Raw genomic sequence first — 21115 nt, 5'->3', positions numbered from 1 at the left:
GGTAGTGTAGCATCTACAGAACGTGACAGAAGGAAACAAGTGACGACAGAAAAGACGGAAAGTAATGTTCTTGCTTTTGTTGCATTTCATCCGCAAGTTAGCTCCCGCACACTCGCACGAGGAAGTGTCAAGACATCGACATCGATTCTATCCCTATCACATCTCTGTCCATAAATATCTGCATGGGAGTGATTATGGGACTCGTGTTAACTTCCGCAAATGGGCCTTAAGACATGATATTGCAGACGTATCATGTATCTTGAATAGTGATAAAGGAACATTTACCAGCCGGCGCCACTAATACGCCGAAACGTCCACTGATGGTCTGTTGACAATCTCCATTGACTCCGTCAGGTGGAACGTCAGCGTCATAGAACGTTTCCGTACTGTGAAGAATAGTGAACCATTAATTCATAGACCCGCGTTCCATAGACGCAACACTGAACACGCACAAGTATCGCAGCCTCCTAACAGACCATCCTCCACGTATGCTAGAAGATGTTCCTTTGCAGACTAGAAGGAACCTGTAGCACCAAAATGACGGCTGTCGCCTGCCGCGGTGGCCGTGCGGTTCTAGGCGCTCAGTCCGGAACCGCGTGACTGCTACGGTCGCAGGTTCGAATCCTGCCTCGGGCGTGGATGTGTGTGATGTCCTTAGGTTTAAGTAGTTCTAAGTTCTAGGGGACTGATGACCACAGATGTTAAGTCCCATAGTGCTCAGAGCCATTTGAACCATTTTTGACGGCTGTCCAGCCCACAGTGCACGACGTACTATATCTTGTCGTCATGAACTGTTTCCAAATCGTTAGATTGGACACAAAGGACCCGTACCTTTCTGGTCTGTTCCCCGGATTTGTCACCTGTAGACTTTTTTCTGTGGTGAAAGCTAAAAGACGCTTTTATACAGTGACACACCACCTACATCCGATGACAAGCAACGATGTATTGCTGCAGCCTACTCGGACATCTCCCTGAAATGCTAGCACGAGTGCAGCAGTCGTTCCAGAATGGAAGTGTGTATTACCGCCGTGGGTGGTCTGTTTGAACACATTCTATGATGGTTAATTTTCTCGTTACTGGTCAGAATCCACATAACCAGTGTATGCACTTGTGTTGTTTGACGGAAGCTCGAAATTTAGTGCGGACGTCAATGGGAGATGCTTTTAATTGTTTCCACAATGAAACATCGTCTTAAAATATGGTAGAAAACCCAAAGAGATTCTATTCGTATGTAAAGTACACCAGTGGCATAAAACAGCCAATACAGTCACTGCTCGATAGCGATGGAAATGTTACCGATGATGGTGCCACTAAGGCGGAGTTACGAAATACAGTTTTCCATAATTCCTTCCCGAAAGAAGATGAAGTAAATATTCCAGAATTCGAAACCGGAGCAGCTGTTAGCATGAGTGACATAAAAGTAGATATCTTAGGTGTTGCGAAACAACTCAAATCACTTAAGAAAGGCAAGTTTTTCGGTCCAGATAGTATAGCAATCGGGTTTCTTTCAGAGTATGCAGACACAATAGCACCGCTCACTTGACGAAAGATCTGTTCCTAAAGACTGGAAAGTAGCACAGGTCACACCAATATTCAAGAAAGGAAATAGGAGTAACCCATTGAATTACAGACCCGTATCACTGACCCCAATTTGCAGTAGGATTTTGGAGCATATACTGTACTCGAACATTATGAATAACCTTGAAGAAAATGACTTATTGATACATAACCAACACGGATTCAGGAAATATCATTCTTGTGCAACACAGGTAGCTTTTTATTCCCACGAACTAATGAGTACTGTCGACAAGGAACCTCATATCGATTCCATATTCCTAGATTTCCAGAAGGCTTTTGATACCGCTCCTCACAAGCGACTATTAATAAAATTGCGTGAATATGGAGTATCGTATCAGTTGTGTGACCGGATTCGTGATTTCCTCTCAGAGAGGTCACAGTTCGTAGTGACAGACGGTAAATCATCTAGTAGAACAAAAGTGATATCTGGCGTTCTGCAAGGTACTGTCATAGGCCCTCTGCTGTTCCTGATTTATATAAATGATCTAGGTGACAATCTGAGACGCCCCCTTAGATTGTTTGCAGATGATGCTGTAATTTTCCGTCTAGTGAAATCATCAGACGATCAATTCTAATTACAAAATGATCTAGAGAGAATTTCTGTATGGTGCGAAAAGTGGCAATTGGCACTAAACAAATAAAAGTGCGAGGTCATCCACATGGGTACTAAAAGAAATCCGATAAATTTTGGGTATACGATAAATCGCACAAGTCTAAGGGCTGTCAATTCCACTAAATACGCCTAGGAATCAAGCACGTGTTCCAGAGTGCGGGCAGCTTTTCTACGCAGCTCCAGAAAATTCATCGTCCACCACGAAATTTGCTGGAAAACGGAGCAACTGTTCATAACGTGCTACATAAGCGGTTAAGCCTTTTTGCGTACAAAGTGCAGAGGGTCTAAACTGCAGCCAGACTATTGTCGTCTGCGGCATGCATTCGCATGATCTGTGATGGCCTCCATAGAAGCTGACAATGAGTGTCTGAAAACATGGCTGTTTCCACATGAAGCAACGTTCCACATTTCTCGACATGTGAATCGTCACAATGTTAGGATTTCAGGCTCTGGAAATCCATACAACACACGTGAACACATCCGTGACAGCCCATAGCTTAATATTTGATGTGGCCTGATGCACGATAGGGTGATAGGCCAATTTTTCTTCGTAGAGAAAACTGTAACGGGAAATTTTTATCTGGACCTCACATAAATACACTGCACATCCGCAGTATTTCGGGTGCACGTCTTAGATAATTCACCTTGCGCTGAGTAAATAGCTACGTTCTTAATACAGACTATCTGTAAGGTACTGCCATCATTTAAAAAAATCGGTGTGGTGACATTGATTCTTGATTTGTTGTAAAGCGTTTAGCAGCTCTCATTTTCTTTCCTTTGTCGTTAGTTGGAGTTTTGATTGAGAGTGCAGGAGAAAACGCAATGTGTTATCTGCTGTGTGGAATTCAAATCCGTGACATCGATACTGCGGTTATTTTTACCCTCCACATAAACCTACATTACCAGACTGACGAGTCCTAGATGCCTCAGGATATTTACTGTCAACTATTTACTGAAATTGTGCCATAAATTTATTTTCTCCCAGTTCGGTTCCTGCTGTAGTCGAAGAGCAGCAACCGTTCATTACCTTCTAGCATGATGGTTCAAAAATGGCTCTGAGCATTATGGGACTTAACATCTGAGGTCAATAGTCCCCTAGAACTTAGAACTACTTAAACCTAACTAACCTAAGAACGTCACACACATCCATGCCCGAGGCAGGATTCGAACCCTAGCAGTCGCGCGGTTCCGGACTGAAGCGCCGAGAACCGCTTGGCCACCGCGGCCGGCTAGCATAATGGTGCACCCTCACATTGCAGTCTGTAAGATTGAGAAGTGGTTGGGTCGTGATGGTCTCATCACCTAGACCCCGTGCTCTCCCGATGTCCACCAATTAGACTTTTGTTTATGGGTTACGCTAAAGATTACGTGTACACAACACCAGTCAATGACATTGCTACCCTTCGTGCACGAATCAATGAAACTGTTCATGCTTACCAGTTTGTAGGCAGAACTCGACTACTACATTGATGTTCTGCGAACGAGAATGGGGCACACATTGAAAATCTTGCGTAAAAGAAAAAAAAAAAAAAGACTGTGAGAGCAGCTACGCGTTTTACAACCAACCATGGTGTTCCTTCTCTAATCATTCGAAGTTCTGACATTTTGATATGATATTTGTATGAGTATCAAATCCTGCACATCTCATTGTTGTAGAGAAATTTACAGGTGAGTCAGATCAGTTTCTCGACGTAGTAGCCATTTTCCTGGAGCGAGTCAAACGTAATCTGGTGACGCTATTTCAAACAAAAAAGAAAGGTATCTGAAGGGTAGCGAAGGAAGGTGTAGATACAGATGAGTAAAGGTAGATATAAATAGAGAAACTTTATTATAACCTCTGCATAACTACAGTAACCTACATAGACGTCAACTTGCTTGCGGTATTCAATCCTTGACCTCGATCTACAAATTTTTACCCTCCACATTTCCTTCCATTGCCAAACTGACGAGTCCTAGATGCTTCAGGATATTTCCCATCAACCGATGTCGTCTTTTACTGAAGCTGTGCCATAATTTTTTTTTTCCGGTTGGGTTCAGTACCTTCTAATTAGTTACTCGATTTGCCCACCTGATCTTCAAGATTCTTCTGTAGCATCACATTTCAGAAGCTTCTGTCCACTTCTTTTGTGCACAGTTTATCGTCCAAGTTTTATTTTCGTACAAGGCTACACTCCAAATTCCCTAAGAAAATTCCTAACAACTTTATATTCAGTGATAAGAAATTTCTCTTTCTCGCAAATGCTCTTCTCGCCATTGCCGTATCCTCTCTCATCCTCCTCGTCAGTTATTTTGCTACCCAAGGAGCAAAACACATCTACTACTTTAAGTGTCTAATTAAGCAATCTAATTACATAGGATCACCTGATTGTTCCATTACCGTGTACAATACTTAAAATGCTAAAAAAAGACTGTAGTAACCGACGTTTCGGCCGTATTGCAGCAGGCTGCCTCAGAGCATGGAAAAGGACCCTACAATGGGGCCGAAAACCTGATCTTTTACTGTTTTCAACTTTTTAAGTATGTTGTAAGACCATGCGGCAGTATACCCAGAAAGGTTTTATAATGAGGTTAACAGCGGCCGCAGAAGATACGACGTCACAAACACAGAGATGCATGAAAATCTGTCACGTCGTACATGCGGTTTTGTGTATTACTTCTGTACTGCTAACTATACTCCCAACAAATTTCGCAGACGGTAGCCACATACATCACTGGATCTACCTGCAAACTCGTATCATAGTACGGCACATAGTGCTGCGTGAAAACGAAACTGTGGAGCGAAATTCGCTAGAGGTTGGAGTTAAGGAGATGGAAATGGGGCTAGGAGGATAGAGGTGGGAGGAGGAGATGAAATGAGGGGCGGAAGAGCAGATGAATTCAGAGAGGGTGTAGGAGAAAATGGATGGAGAGAGAGCAGGAGGAGTGGAGGAAGTGGATAGAGAGGGGGGGAAGGAGGAAGTGGACAGAGAGAAGGAGGAGGAGGAGAGGGACTAAAAAACAGATTGGAATAAATACATACCTGGATAACGCCAGGTACTCATCCAGCGAAGTAAAGAAATGTCAGATGATATTTGGTGGTATATACGTAATATCAGGCAGCAAAGTGAAGAAATAAACAAAAACAAAATTCATCATCTACATCTGGGATTGGCCCTTTCGGTCCTTCTAAATTGGTCAAGCCACATCTTCATTGGTCTTCCTAAAGATCTTATTCCTCTTGGTTGAATATTATTTTAGTGATTCCTCCATCTGGCATACGAATTATGTGTCCTTAACTGGTTTGTTTTATTGTGTTAATTTTTTTTGCATATTTCCGTTTTTTCCATTGAAGTTTATCCTCCCACGTATCTATGGAAGTTCATTTCACATGCTTCTTTTCTCTTTTCACCATTCTTCTTAAGCGTCCGCTTTTAGAATCCATACAGCAGAGCCGTGTTCTTTCCCAACGTTCTGTTTATACGTAGTTCCACAGACATAGGCGAATATGTGTAACTTGTTTTGTATTGCATTATTTACCCCATATGTAATATTGCACACTAAATTCTTAAATGCTCTAGGATCTGCTTATCATTCTCGATTTTAACTCACATGGGTGTGATTTCCCTAAATCGTTTCAGGCAAATGCCGGGATGGTTCCTTTGAAAGGGCACGGCCGATTTCCTTCCCAATCCTTCCCTAACCCGAGCTTGCGCTCCGTTGTCGACGGGACGTTAAACACTAACCACCACCAACTCACATGGGTTGGTGTCCTGAATTACCACTGATCTTGTCTTCCTAATGGTTATGTTGTGATTGTATTCTGTGGTTGTTTTGTTTAAATTAAAAACAGTTTCTTGGAGACCGTTTTCATTCCACTTAACAGTTACTTTGTCATCAGCAAAAAGCAGTATCCTCAGTGTTAATTTTAAAATGTTTTATTGTCTTTATTCAAGTGTTCGCTACATCGTCGATATATGTATTAAAATTTAGTCGAATTGACAGCCCTTAGATTTGTGCGGTTTACCGTATACCCAAAATTTATCGGATTTCTTTTAGTACCCATGTGGATGATCTCGCACTTTTATTTGTTCAGTGCTCATTGCCACTTTTTGTGCCATACAGAAATTCTCTCCAGATCATTTTGTAATTGGAATTGATCGTCTGATGATTTTACTAGACGGCAAATTGAAGCATCATCTCCAAACAATCTATGGGAGCTGCTCAGATTATCACCTAGATCATTTATACAAATCAGGAACAGCAGAGGGTGTATGACAGTACCTTGTGGAACGCCAGATATCACTTCTGTTTTACTCGATGACTTACCATGTATCACTAAAAAATGTGACCTCTCTGAGAGTGAACCACGAATGCAGTCACACAACTGAGACTATACTCCATATGCACGCAATATAATCAATAGTCGCTTGTGAGGAACGGTATGAAAAGCCTTCTGGATATCTAGGAATATAGAATGATCTGAGATCCCTTGTCGACAGCACCCATTACTTCATGGGAATAAAGAGGTAGCTGTGTTGCACAAGAACGATATTTTCTGAGTCCCTTAATGCAAGAAGGGCTGCCTCGTCACTGATGTCCGGTGGGGAAGTGCTACAAGCGAACCTCTATCTAACTGTGCCGCCATCTCCCTGTGTTTTTCTCCTGATTCCACTCATGCAAGTTCACGTGGCCGTCTGTTGGCAGTTAAAGCCAGATATTACAGTGAAACAGGTAACAACTGCAATGTACTCCAGCGAATACTACTTCGATATGATACTAATCTATGATGAGAGGCACCGTAGTGCAGCTGAGGAACAAAGGCTGTATTAAACAATATTTCGAACGCGATGTCTGTCTTCTGCGCATGTTTTGTGACGTACAGAAATACGTTTAAGAAGCGGGGGAGCTTTCCAGGTCAACGTGTCTTGGAAAGGCCAACCCGCGACGCACCCGATGTTGCCAGGAACATTATTGAGTATTCTGGAGCACATCTCACGCACGGCAAGCTAGCTGAAAAGAAAATAATAGCACGTACAACGTAGTATAAATGAAAGTGTTATCATGGTATTGCATTTAGGTTGCAGTATTATTTGAACCAATTGTAATGACAATAATAATAATAATAATATTAGGGTCATTAATATTAATACCGTGAAAGTCATTAGATCTCTGCCATTAATATCTCCTCGAAGAAATCCCACTTCAGTTAACAGTGAGGCACTGGTTTCAGCACGATGGTGCACCACCCGATTATTGTAGAGGGCTTACGAAATATCTCAACAATGTGTGCCCCGAACGGTGGATAGATTGCGGTGGTTGCAGTCGATGGCCAGCGAGATCACCTGATTAACGCTCTTTGATTTTTTTCTTATGAGATTATATCAAAACCGGGGTTTACGAAACGGAATCGGAAAATGCAGACGTGTTAAAAGAAAGAATACGTCATGCTTGCGCTTCGGTATCTGCAGAAATGTTAGGAGGTGTCCATGCTAATACCCAGAAGCCCTTCCATCAATGCGTCCAACAAGGCGGACATGCACGAATAATGCAATTTTAATGATCTGTCAGTGTACATCATAGATTTGAAGGAACATCATTTGGGATATTCATTATCTTCACTGTACTTTATAGCAATCAAAGATATAATAGCATTTACGTAATGCTGCCAACTGTGAAGCACGAATTGGTGCATTATGTGTTGTTAATAAATTAGCTGTCGTACGTTGATGTGCCTTGAAACAGATAATTAATGTGCTCTGGCTTTTGTGCGTTTGCCGCAGTGGATACACCGGTTCCCGTGAGATCACCGAAGTTAAGCGCTGTCGGGCGTGGTTGGCACTTTGATGGGTGACCATCCAGGCCGCCATGCGTTGTTGCCATTTTTCGGGGTGACTCAGCCTCGTGATGCGAATTGAGGAGCCACTCGACCGAATAGTAGCGGCTTCGGTCAAGAATACCAACATAACGGCCGGGAGAGCGTTGTGCTGACCACACGCCCCTCCTATCCGCATCCTCTGCTGAGGATGACACGGCGGCCGGATGGTCCCGGTAGGCCACTCGTGGCCTGAAGAGGTAGTGGCTTTTGTGCGTATTGGTCAGGTCAATCATCCTTCTGCAGAGACACGTTTCTAGATCCCAGGAATCGAACCCGGCACCCCTCCTATACTAAGCAAGTTTTCTAGCGATGAGCTATAGGACCAATTACAGTTATAAAGTTTTTGGTTTCAATAGCTGGTCTTACTTTTAACAGTGTCTCCTCTCTGTCGGTGTAGAGTCCCCTTTACTGTTCTGCTTAGGCAGACGTTTCGGCCTGCTTGGTAACCGGGATCAACAAACGCATACGGAGGACGGCATTCGTGGGTCATCTGGTACATACAGGAGATAGAAGTCAAAATAAAATAAGAAATACAGCTGCAAGGAAACTGACGTTGATTGAAATAAATCCAAGGAATAACCGCAGACTGCACAGCATGCATTGATAGTCTGACACTCTACCTCGCCACCATCAATTATTCGTATGAAGAAGTATTACGCGTATAATTTTTTATGTGATGAGTTCCTCACTACCAGCTACGTAAAGCTCTAATTTAGTGATTAAGAGTGGAACAGCACGTAGCGATTCTACTTGCGTCGCAAACTAAGCGGCATCTTGACCAACGATAAACGCAATTAGCGGAGTTCCTCTGAAGGTCGGAGCGCTTCTGCCTGTAGAAAAGCGTGCTTAAGCCCTCGACGTCTGTTGAACTACTGTGGGAACCGGATTCCTCGGGAACACGCGTAAAAAGAGGCGGCCGCGTTTCCGGCAGGGATGTTTTAAATTCCGCGGTGCTCAGGCATCCGGAGTCATAAGAGCGGCCACAGGCGCGCAGTCGGTGCGGGCGCCGCGCGCCGCCTCGTTAGCGCCAGCCGGCCGGCGCCTTTTTGCGGCTGCGGCTGACTGCGGCCAGCGGCGGCCGGGAGGCAGGGGGCGCGCCGCGCACTTGCGCGCACTGTGTTTGGATTCACTTAGCGCCGCCTGCAAAACCGGCCGCCGGCCTGAGTTATGACCAGCTAAGCGCCGCTTCTTGCGCTCTGCGACAATGCGGCAGACCGTACCGTGCTCCGCGATGCAGATTTGGCCCGCTCGGCGACCACTGTGGGCTCTGAGAGGTGAGAGGGTACTCGCAGCAAAGTGACCCAACATCTTAATGTTTTCTTTATACTTGTTGGACAATCGATATTGTGACAAAGGTCTTTTTTGCAAAAGGCAATTTGCAATAATTTATTTTATTTATTCAACATTTTTTACCGGACCAGTTTCTGTCCATCGTCTGCTAATGGCTAATAAAGGACAGACCATTTTTGTAACTCAAAATCTCTCAAAATTAATAATAAAATGAAACAGTAGAAACATTACCAAATCTGTCAACATGCTAACATCATTTAGAGTCAGTGGGTATTATTAATATGCGTCATCTGCTCAGTCTCTTATTATAGCCTACTGGGAAAACATAAAATCGGTAAGCGGTTTTTGGCCGGCCGGGGTGGCCGAGCGGTTCTACGCGCTTCAGTATGTAACCGCGTGACCGCTACGGTCACAGGTTCGAATGCTGCCTCGGGCATGGATGTGTGTGATGTCCTTAGGTTAGTTAGGTTTAAGTCTTAGGGGACTGATGACCTCAAATGTTAAGTCCCATAGTGCTCAGAGCCATTTCTTTGGTAAGCAATTTAAACGCACAAAGAAGAGTAAAAAAAAACCAGTAAGGACTAACATCTTATAATTATCGAATTCGAAGGAAAATCAGCATTGGCCGTATTTTGTTGTTTTATTGTCAGCAAAATCGATTTTCGGTCACTTAGTGACCATCCTCAGTGCTAGAAGTTAAAAATTTCCACATAACAATCAGAGAGTATAAAACCCAAAATCACGACTGATCGTTATGTGAAAATTTTTAACTTCTAGCACTGAGGATGGTCACTAAGTGATCGAAAATCGATTTTGCTGACAATAAAACAACAAAATACGGCCAATGCTCATTTTCATTGGAGTCGCCAATAATTTATAATTATAAACTGAACCTTGTTCTTAAGTATGAAATGAGTGTGACAGACGCAATAAGCGAAGTACAGACACCGACACACCACGAAGGAATTATAGAACGGGAGAATGGGATGGAAAACGGTAAAAACGATGTATATGTACAAACGAACAATGATTGTTAGAATGACAGAAAAATTGGATGATTTATTCAAGAGGAAGGGCTTCGAAAAACTGAGCATGTAAATAACACGTTGGCCCCCCTCTGGTCCTTTTTCAAGCTGTTGTTTGACTTGGAATGGATTGATGGAGTGATTGGATGTCCTCGTGAGGGATATCGTACTAAAGTCGGTCCAGTTGGCTCCTTAGATCCTCAAAATCCCGTGCTGGTTGGAGCGCTCCTCCCATAATTCTACAAACATTCTGAATTGGGGAAAGATCTGGCGACCTTGCTGGCGGTAGGCATTGGCAAGCACGAAGACAAGCAACAAAAACTCATGCTGTGTGCCAGAGGGCATTGTCTTGCTGAAATCTATGCCTAGGACGGTTTGCCATGAAGGGCAACAAATCGCGACGTAGAGTATCGTTGTCGAACCGCTGTGCTGCAAGGGCTCCTCGGGGTGCCATTTGATTTCATAGCGGGAAAGCTTTGGTTGCCATCTTCTTCATTGACGGTATTCTACACCCAGTTTCCTTGCCTTTCACGGCAAGCCATTCTGGGCTTACATTTCAGCAAGATAATGCCCGCCTGCAATTAAGTTGTAGTGAAGAGTTTCAAAAAAACAGCCAACCAATTACAAACCAGAGGTTTGTTAGCACTTGAAATAGGTTTCGATGTTTTAAAAAATATCTTGTTACATCACAAAATGGTTCAAATGACTCTAAGCACTATGGGACTTAACATTTGAGGTCATTAGTCCACCAGACTTATAAATACTTAAACCTAACTAACCTAAGGACATCATATACATCCATGCCCGAGGCAGGATTCGAACCTGTGACCGTAGCAGCTGGTCGGTTCGGGGCTGAAGCGCCTAGAACCGCTCGGCCACAGCGGCCGGCTTAAATCACATGATGATACATCATATGATGATACATCACATTTTTAAAAATATCGAAACCTAGGTCAAGGGCTAATAAAACTTTGTTTTTGCAACTGATTGGCCGATTTTTTTCAACTTTTCAGATTCACACAGTTTCTGTTTTGCTGTCATGTTTACGATTTTAAGCTGTCATCATTTATTTGTCTGTACACGTAAATCACACCTACCCATTTCTAGCCGATTCGGGTAAGCCCTTTGTCGTATGTAATTTTTTCTCTTAGAATGTACTTATTCAAGTTTTTTCGAAGTACCAGTTTCAGGAATTTCCGCCCATCATCCGCAGCTAGCAAACAGAAAAAGACACAAGTGTTGTAACGAAGTAGCAAATCAGAGTTGGCTCTGAGCACTATGGGACTTAACATTTAAGATCATCAGTCCCCTAGAACTTAGAGCTACTTAAACCTAACTAACCTAAGGATATCACACACATCCATGCCGGAGGCAGGGTTCGAACCTGCGACCGTAGCGGTCACGCGGTTCCAGACTGAAGCGCCTAGAACCGCACGCCCGCAAATCAGAGTTATTCAAGAAAAACGTACAAAAGTCACCTTCAAACGCACCACGATCCTACGCTCAGCCCTCTCCGGTCAGGATTTCTAGCGTGTCGCTCATGGCACTCTCTCCTACCACTGTACAAAAATTTGCGACTGCACGAATTATTTCCTGATTTAGAACTTCTTTGGTCTTTACTGACCGGCCTTATTAGCCACCGACTTAGTCGAGTCCTTACAATAATTTATGGAAAGAGTATCTTCATTGAACATGTTGATCAACTGAAAACATTTAAGATTACTTATACATCACACTTCCATAAAATTTAATACCGCGTGTAACGTCTGTATTCGTTTACACACAGAATACAGAATCGTCCCCTAGTCGACGATGAATAGGTTGGCTGTACCGAGAAAGCTGCTGGTACTGATCGAGGCCATTCGACTTCTGTCGATACAGCCCTCCGGTCATTCAAAGGGCGGAGAGACGTCTCAGAGTGGACAATTATTTTTAGGTATTTACCGTAAGACTATGAGTCACGTTACCAGGCTAAATTGTGTGTTGGAAACACTCAGATTAGGTTAATTAACAAGCTGAATACCGGACGACCATTCACTTCCGGTGTACGACTCCCTGTATGTCGGTATAGGAAACAACCTTCAACAAAGCGTACAGAAAGTAAAAATAACCGTCACATAAACTATCGCTCATTAATTTCAATACACCCAATAAATGACATCTAGTTCTTTGTAGAGAAGGTCGAATTCCGTGGGCACTGCTGAGAAAGCAAAGGAATAGTACAACAGTTGTACACATGTCATGATTTTTGTTTGTGGTCATCGACATACAATAGTATCCAACAAACAATGTTGTGTACACAGACGTAATGTACCATTCTGATGTATTTGTTTACCTATTTGCCGACGGACGCCGCATTTGGTGAAACTGTGTTGTTCCCTGTAGTGATGTCATGTCCGCAGCAAACGGCAAGCATTGCTACGATACATAACATGTGGTTCCTGCACGTCAGTTCCTTCGTGACATTGAAGTGTGCACATTGCTAGTATGGCTCCACGAGTGAAGATATCCATAGAAAAACTTGTTGTAATTGTAGCACTTAGCCAAGCAGATTTACCTATTCGCCAAATTGCGAAGCAGTGTAGTGTGTCTATAGGGGGAGCGCAATACACCCTTCACCGCCAGAAGACAATAGGTAACAATAAGGACATACACGATCAGGACGACCTCGTAAAACAACTAAAAGTGATGATAAATATCTCAGAATTACCATTAAGGGAGACAGACTGAAGCCAGCTTGAAAGGATGTCACAGCAAGAAAAACCCTTATAAAGGCCGTAAATAAACAGAAGAGACTTGAATGGGCTAGAAAACATCGCAACTGGACATCGGAAGAGTGGACGAAGGTGTTATTCACCCGAGATTTTTGGAACCAGAAGGAGAATATTTGTTCGCCTATTTGTATCGGAAAGGGTAGTCCAGCAGTTCGTTCTACCTACAGTTAAACAAGGTGGAGGTCCTATTGTGGTTTGGAGATGTTTTGCCGGAGATGGAGTTGGCGACATTGTGAAAATAGAAGGATATATGGATCAGATGCAGTACCACCGCATACTTCATTATCATGGCCGGCCGGAGTGGCCGAGCGGTTAAAGGCGCTACAGTCTGGAACCGCACGACCGCTACGGTTGCAGGTTCGAATCCTGCCTCGGGCATGGATGTGTGTGATGTCCTTAGGTTAGTTAGGTTTAAGTAGTTCTAAGTTCTAGGGGACTTATGACCACAGCAGTTGAGTCCCATAGTGCTCAGAGCCATTTCATTATCATGCAATACGAAGTGGATTGCGTTTAATAGGGAAGGGGTTCACCTTACAACAGGATAATGGCCCAAAACACCGGTCGACACATTGTACAGACTACATTACATCAAAGGAAAAACAGAAAGTACTGAATCATGTGGTATGGCCGCCCCAAAGCCCCGATTCTAATCCCATTGAAATGGTCTGGGATGAAGTGGACAGACGTATCACGGAAGTTAATATATCCAGCAAGGAGATCTTAGGAATATTGTTAAGGATCTGTGGAATCATATAGATTCATGATACCTACAAAAACTGATTGACCACATGCCTAGAGCTTGTGAGGCAGTCATTAAATCCAAAGAAGGATACTTTGATGAAAGTAAAATATAATGATTGTGATTGTATTATATATGTGGAAGTTGGTATAATTATTTGGGAGAAATAACGTTTATTTGTATTGTAAATCAGGGTGTACTGAAATTAATGAGCGGTAGTGTACATCACAGCTGCACAATAATGAAGCTTCAAAGGCATGCGGCAGTATTTAGTTGTTGTAGTCATCGATCTAAAGACTGCTTTAACGTAGATCTCCACGTTAGTGTATCACGTTCAAATCTTCCCGTACCTAAATAACTACTGTAACCAATCTGCATTTTAACTGGTTCTCCGACTACAATTTTTAATAGCTGAACTCACCTTCATCACCCATTTAACTGTTCCTCGATGGCTAGGATGTCTTCTATGAGCCAGTCCCATATTTTAGATTTTCGACAATGGTCTAGAGCTTTTCTCTGACCAGTTTTGCTTAGCATCTCTTTATCAGTTATCCGTTGTATTAATTTAAATTTCAGGATTTTTTGTAGCACCACATTTCAAAACCTCAATCTTGTTCTTGCGCCTACTGAGTATCGTACGCTTTTCACTCCCGTACAGTGCTACACTTCGGACAAACGCCTCAAAGAAAGATGTTACGATATTCCTCTCATTTCAGAGAATATTTTCTTGCTATTGCCGGTCTGCAATCTACATACTCTCTACTTCTGCCATCGTCAGTTATTTTACTACCCAAATTCCAAAAACGTCTTATAACCTCCTTTCAAGACACTATACATGCTGTTCATATGATCGTCCAAGTTCTTTGCCCACGGTGACAGAGTCGCAGCGTCGGGAAACCCAAAATTTTTCTTTTTTCTCTTTGAGCTTTAGTACAGCTTCCAAGTTTCTCCTTAGTTTCCATTAGTGCTTCCACAGTGTACAGATTTTACGTAATGTGGGATTGGCTACGATGTTTCCCGGTTTCATCTCGGTTAAAGCCTCGATTTTGAATATTCCGACTTCTCGAAGAGCAGTCTGGCTTCTATAGCAGCAGGTAATATTTCACTACCAGAATTAGTTATATAACGTACATTTGCTCTTGAGTGCGCCAACAGCAGTTACACATAAAGTGGGATTAAATACGCCTGTTGCAAGCAATGTGAATGCATGTACGTAAAAACATGGAGAAGGTCCTGAAGCAAATCTAACTCAATCTAACTTTTTTATACGGTTACGTGAATGATGCGCTCGTCGTTTGGCCACATGGGCGGGACAGCCTAGGTGAATTTCTCAATTTCTTCACGTCGCTTCACCCCAACATACAGGAGATGGGGCAGGGAGGCACCTTCCCGTTTCTTGACCTCCTGGAGAAAAGGAAGCCAAAATGGCAAGCTGGAACACAGTGTATAAAGAAAACATACACACACGGATTGTATCTACATGTCGCCAATGGTTACCAAACTTCTCAGCTTGAATGCGGTTTATGCACACTGGTTCAAAGGGTATCAGCCATCTGCGATCAAGACAGCCTTTCAACTGAGCTCAAGCACGTGGAGACGATAATACGAAATAAATGGGTACAGTAGCAAACAGATAAGGTGTCCGCTTACACAAATTATGCTTAAGCACTAGCAGGAAGAAATACAGGAGCACAAACCATTAGCATGCATTCCGTTTACCGGCAGTAACTCCAGGAAGCCGGCAGCATCATGGAGCGACATAATGCTAACTGTGTATTTCGCCCACCCCCTAAAACCTTGGCCGGCCAGAGTGGGCGAGCGGTTCTAGGCGCTACAGTCTGGAACCGCGCGACCGCTGCGGTCGCAGGTTCGAATCCTGCCTCGGGCATGGATGTGTGTGATGTCCTTAGGTTAGTTAGGTTTAAGTAGTTCTAAGTTCTAGGGGACTGATGAGCACAGATGTTAAGTCCCATAGGGCTCAGAGCCATTTGAACCATTTGAACCTAAAACCTTGACACTATTATGTTCAGCAAAGGATGATATAGGTCTTCACAAACCAGGGGTCCACCAAATCTCCTGCCACTGCAACAAAGTTTGCAATGGAGAAACCGTGCGAACGGCAAAAGAGAGGTGCCGTGGACATAGATGCCACACTGAAGTACAACGGGCCACCACTTCAGACATGGCCGACCGTAGTGTAAGAACTGGCCATATTACAGGTTACGACAAAACCAAGACACAGGCAATCTTCCTCCTCCTTCCTAAAAACAAGTTGGCAGCCTTAACAGTTATATACACTCCTGGAAATTGAAATAAGAACACCGTGAATTCATTGTCCCAGGAAGGGGAAACTTTATTGACACATTCCTGGGGTCAGATACATCACATGATCACACTGACAGAACCACAGGCACATAGACACAGGCAACAGAGCATGCACAATGTCGGCACTAGTACAGTGTATATCCACCTTTCGCAGCAATGCAGGCTGCTATTCTCCCATGGAGACGATCGTAGAGATGCTGGATGTAGTCCTGTGGAACGGCTTGCCATGCCATTTCCACCTGGCGCCTCAGTTGGACCAGCGTTCGTGCTGGACGTGCAGACTGCGTGAGACGACGCTTCATCCAGTCCCAAACATGCTCAATGGGGGACAGATCCGGAGATCTTGCTGGCCAGGGTAGTTGACTTAGACCTTCTAGAGCACGTTGTGTGGCACGGGATACATGCGGACGTGCATTGTCCTGTTGGAACAGCAAGTTCCCTTGCCGGTCTAGGAATGGTAGAACGATGGGTTCGATGACGGTTTGGATGTACCGTGCACTATTCAGTGTCCCCTCGACGATCACCAGTGGTGTACGGCCAGTGTAGGAGATCGCTCCCCACACCATGATGCCGGGTGTTGGCCCTGTGTGCCTCGGTCGTATGCAGTCCTGATTGTGGCGCTCACCTGCACGGCGCCAAACACGCATACGACCATCATTGGCACCAAGGCAGAAGCGACTCTCATCGCTGAAGACGACACGTCTCCATTCGTCCCTCCATTCACGCCTGTCGCGACACCACTGGAGGCGGGCTGCACGATGTTGGGGCGTGAGCGGAAGACGGCCTAACGGTGTGCGGGACCGTAGCCCAGCTTTATGGAGACGGTTGCGAATGGTCGTCGCCGATACCCCAGGAGCAACAGTGTCCCTAATTTGCTGGGAAGTGGCGGTGCGGTCCCCTACGGCACTGCGTAGGATCCTACGGTCTTGGCGTGCATCCGTGCGTCGCTGCGGTCCGGTCCCAGGTCGACGGGCACGTGCACCTTCCGCCGACCATTGGCGACAACATCGATGTACTGTGGAGACCTCACGCCCCACGTGTTGAGCAATTCGGCGGTACGTCCACCCGGCCTCCCGCATGCCCTCTATACGCCCTCGCTCAAAGTCCGTCAACTGCACATACGGTTCATGTCCACGCTGTCGCGGCATGCTACCAGTGTTAACGACTGCGATGGAGCTCCGTATGCCACGGCAAACTGGCTGACACTGACGGCGGCGGTGCACAAATGCTGCGCAGCTAGCGCCATTCGACGGCCAACACCGCGGTTCCTGGTGTGTCCGCTGTGCCGTGCGTGTGATCATTGCTTGTACAGCCCTCTCGCAGTGTCCGGAGCAAGTATGGTGGGTCTGACACACCGGTGTCAATGTGTTCTTTTTTCCATTTCCAGGAGTGTATTATTCGTACAATAGAATATACTGGTCTCGTCGAGGATCAATAAGCCAACAGCTCTTCTGCAAATAAACATTTCCGTCCAGTCGCAGACACCACCAAATATATTGGGCTATCGACCCACAGTAATTGAATTGATCATTTAAATCCAGCTGTGTGGTCGAAAATTAACAGACTGAAATCCATCGAAATATCCCACGAAATTTTAATTCATCCACGAAGGACATCGCTTAGAAAACGTCGACGCACAAAGAGAGTATTATTCGTCAGTCTGGAGCTCTTACCAAACGTAAGAGGTAGTGAACGTTAAAAGAGAGCGGCGCTGATCATGAAGAAGTCGTCACGCGATCGTCACGCGAATGTTCACCTAACCCTACATTCACAAACCATCCCCGCCACGCAAAACTAACCTTCATCACAGTAAATAAATTGGGCTGATCTCACCCAATACTTATGCATTTCAAGCTCTGTGCAGCAGTGTTGACGACTTCCTTCTCAACATCAGAAAAACAGCGAGAAGTGCTTCTTTGACTTTACGATTCCAAGTCCAGACAAGAATTGATGAAAAAAAAATTGACGAACTACTTTCAAATGAGACGGACCACATGTTCCACACTCGCAAACGAATGTCCTTGGTCGTGAGCAAACTGATCCACCAAGGAATGAAGTTTGACACTGTGGTCAAGCAAACATGATGCTAAAGAGTTGTTATCGAAATATCGGAACAAAATAGAACAATATGTCATACATTATAGTAAAAGAAAGCATCGCGATACATAAAACGGAAAAATAATCTGCGAGGAAATGAAAGTGCTGATAACAGGCACCTTTCGAGTTTTATTTATAAATTTTATACCAAAGATGCGCATCTAAAAAAGCTATGCTTGTGTAGAGCTGGAATAACTCCCTCATAATATCAGGACGTGTCGCCGACTATTTCTGCTTTGTTAATAGGCTAAACTTTCCATGTTAAATCAAACTGCGCGTGTACACATTCTCTCTCTCTCTCTCTCTCTCTTTCTCTCTCTTATACGAGATGACGTATTTGAGACTATTCATTTACTGCTGTACATAAATATTTCTTCAGATCTCTAGAACGATTTTGCAAAGCATCGTTATTTGTATGCATTCAGGAGACGAAGGACAGCATTAGCGTGTGGTACAATATGCTTAATGGCGGAGCTGGCACACCACATTGCACAAAAGAAATCTTAGTGATGAAAACTGTTGGACGTCCTTTTATAACAATGACGACAGCAAGCTTCCCGCTTTCGGCTGGCATTCTCGAGGTCTCGCCTGTACAGATAAGTAAGACAGGAGGTAGATAATGGTGGATTTCATGAATATTATAATATCTGAGAAACATAAAGGAAACTGCCAGAAATACGAGAGACGGACAGTGAATGAGTGTTCCGAGCACTCAAAAGCGGCTTTCAGTGTTGGTGTACCGAAAGAATCCGCAGAAATTAATGCAAATTGTGCCTCAGCACGCCAAAAGACGAGCGCAGGAGCTGCGAAAGATGTGGGACAACAAAGCCACAGCTTTTAAATCGCGGCGCGTCAAGGAAGAAATCTGATTCGAAACGTTTCCTTCGCGTAAAAAGTTCCTTTGGCGCGTAAAGTGCTTAGGCAAATATCTTGAATTTGTTAATCCTTTCACTGCGAAATTTCGCGTCAGCCTCCTTTACTTCACACGGAGACGGAAATCAGCCCCCTTTCACAAATAAATTAAAATAAACATCGGAAAAATATTTCATCAATAAGTAAGCAGAGTAAAACATGAATGGAAAATTTTTGTTACTCGTTATTTATGAAACGCCTGCGGTAGTTTATGAATGAAGTGGCAGGAATAAAGGGGTATTTCCCGAATCCTCCAGGTAGATGTACTGCTTTACAAGAAAATATTTACGCATAATTCTAGTTACATTCACCGAACATTGATGTTAAGAAAGTTGCTCAGTCTGTTTATTCCATCTTAGAAGGTCATGTTTCGTGTTATCTCCGTGCTGTGACGCAGGCGAGCTGTTGTGTGGAATGATATTGGAATAGGTACACAATTTTAATGCAATTAAATTTCAACGAGCTAGTGTGGCAGGTGCAAAGTGTACATTTGGAGAACTGTAGGCAGTTTCATGTATGAAACTTGACAGCAGTAAACGAATACTGTGGTGTTCGTGAATATGGCCAGGTAGCTTAGCGCGTTACGCACTTGCTTTCCAGGCAGAGAATGAGGCAGACCCGAACAATCCGCATGGAGGATTACCGGGCGTTCTTTAGGTAGACCGGCCAGCCAAGGTGAGGGTTTTAAACGGTTTCCCACGCTGTTGGGAAAGCATTAACTGAGCGCTGCGTGACTTACATAATCCAGGGACCTGTCCGCTGGACATTGTCCTCTACCGCACGACTATGAAGCTGAGGAGGATCGGACTGAGTTTTCTCTTTTAAGTCACCTGAAGACCGCAGAAATGACACATCCAATTAAGAGGCTGCGGGAGAGAAAATCAAGTTAAATCACTTAACAGAGGAAAGGGGAAGGGCCTGATAGGATCTCTATACGAGTCTACTCAAAGTATGCAAAACAACTTACACTTCTTCTAGTAGTGGTCTACGGTATGTCGCTGGAGGAAAAATGCGCAACTCACTCCCGTTTTCAAAAAGGATCCTCATACAGGCAAGTTTTAAGAAAGGGTCCTCGTACAGGCATGCATCGCTGACATCAGTCTGTTTTAGAATTTTGGAACTCCTTTGTAGGAATCAGCATAGACACAGCACGGAATGTGTGAACCAGCACATTCTATTTATACGCGAGACAGACAAGGCAACAAATAATGGCGTCCAGCTTGATGCCATGATCCTCAACTTGCGGATAAAATTCCACACTGTCGCCTAATGAATAAAACACGAGCGCACGGAATATCAGACTAGCTTTGTGACTGAAGAGTTCCTAGCAGTTACATCACAGTATGTCATTCTTAACAGAGCGAACTCTTCAGATGTCAAAGTTAGTTCGGGTGTACCACAAGGGATTCTTAAATACAGTACACAGTACACAAAACATAATACACAGTACAGTTCACATTAAGGTGCCCCCACCTGTGGGTCTTATGCAATCCACAACGTCTGCAAACACCGTGTGAAAATTTTCATATTATCTCGCTTGCTATGTGCAGCCTGTTGGTCCTACAGAAAGAATTAATTGGACCTTTTTGTAGAAAATTTAACGTAGTTGAGTGTAGTAGCGGCATACGTTTGCTCTAGAGGCCATAGTTTTCGAAACAACAAAAGGGACCCTCAAAGGCATTTTTCTTAAATAACTCGAAAACTGTGGCCTCCAGCAAAAACGTGTCCCAGTAGAAAATCTAGCTACATTAAAATTTCTCCAAAAATGCCACGTTCAATTTTTCTGTAAGAGAATCGTTTGAGCGTAGAAGCGAGACAACATGAAAACCTCACGTGTGGTTCTTGAAGGCGTTGCAGGTTGCATAAAATCTGTAGGTAGGGGCAGCTGAATTAACCTGTATGTCAACG

At 44.0% G+C, this 21115-nt stretch overlaps 1 protein-coding gene across 1 annotated transcript in view; it reads left to right on the top strand.

Annotated features, from left to right (window-relative positions):
- The first annotated feature begins 9187 nt into the window (after positions 1-9187).
- LOC126145808 (uncharacterized) overlaps positions 9188-21115 on the top strand; it is a 192282-nt gene continuing 180354 nt past the window's right edge. The window contains exon 1 of the mRNA XM_049915582.1: positions 9188-9319. Coding sequence (XP_049771539.1) covers positions 9250-9319 — 70 coding nt within the window. The 5' untranslated portion in view covers positions 9188-9249. The remainder of the gene's footprint in view (positions 9320-21115) is intronic.

This window comes from Schistocerca cancellata, chromosome 2 (genome assembly GCF_023864275.1).
Source record: "Schistocerca cancellata isolate TAMUIC-IGC-003103 chromosome 2, iqSchCanc2.1, whole genome shotgun sequence".
Taxonomy (NCBI): Eukaryota; Metazoa; Arthropoda; class Insecta; order Orthoptera; family Acrididae; genus Schistocerca; species Schistocerca cancellata.
This window is presented reverse-complemented; position numbering and strand designations above follow the sequence as displayed.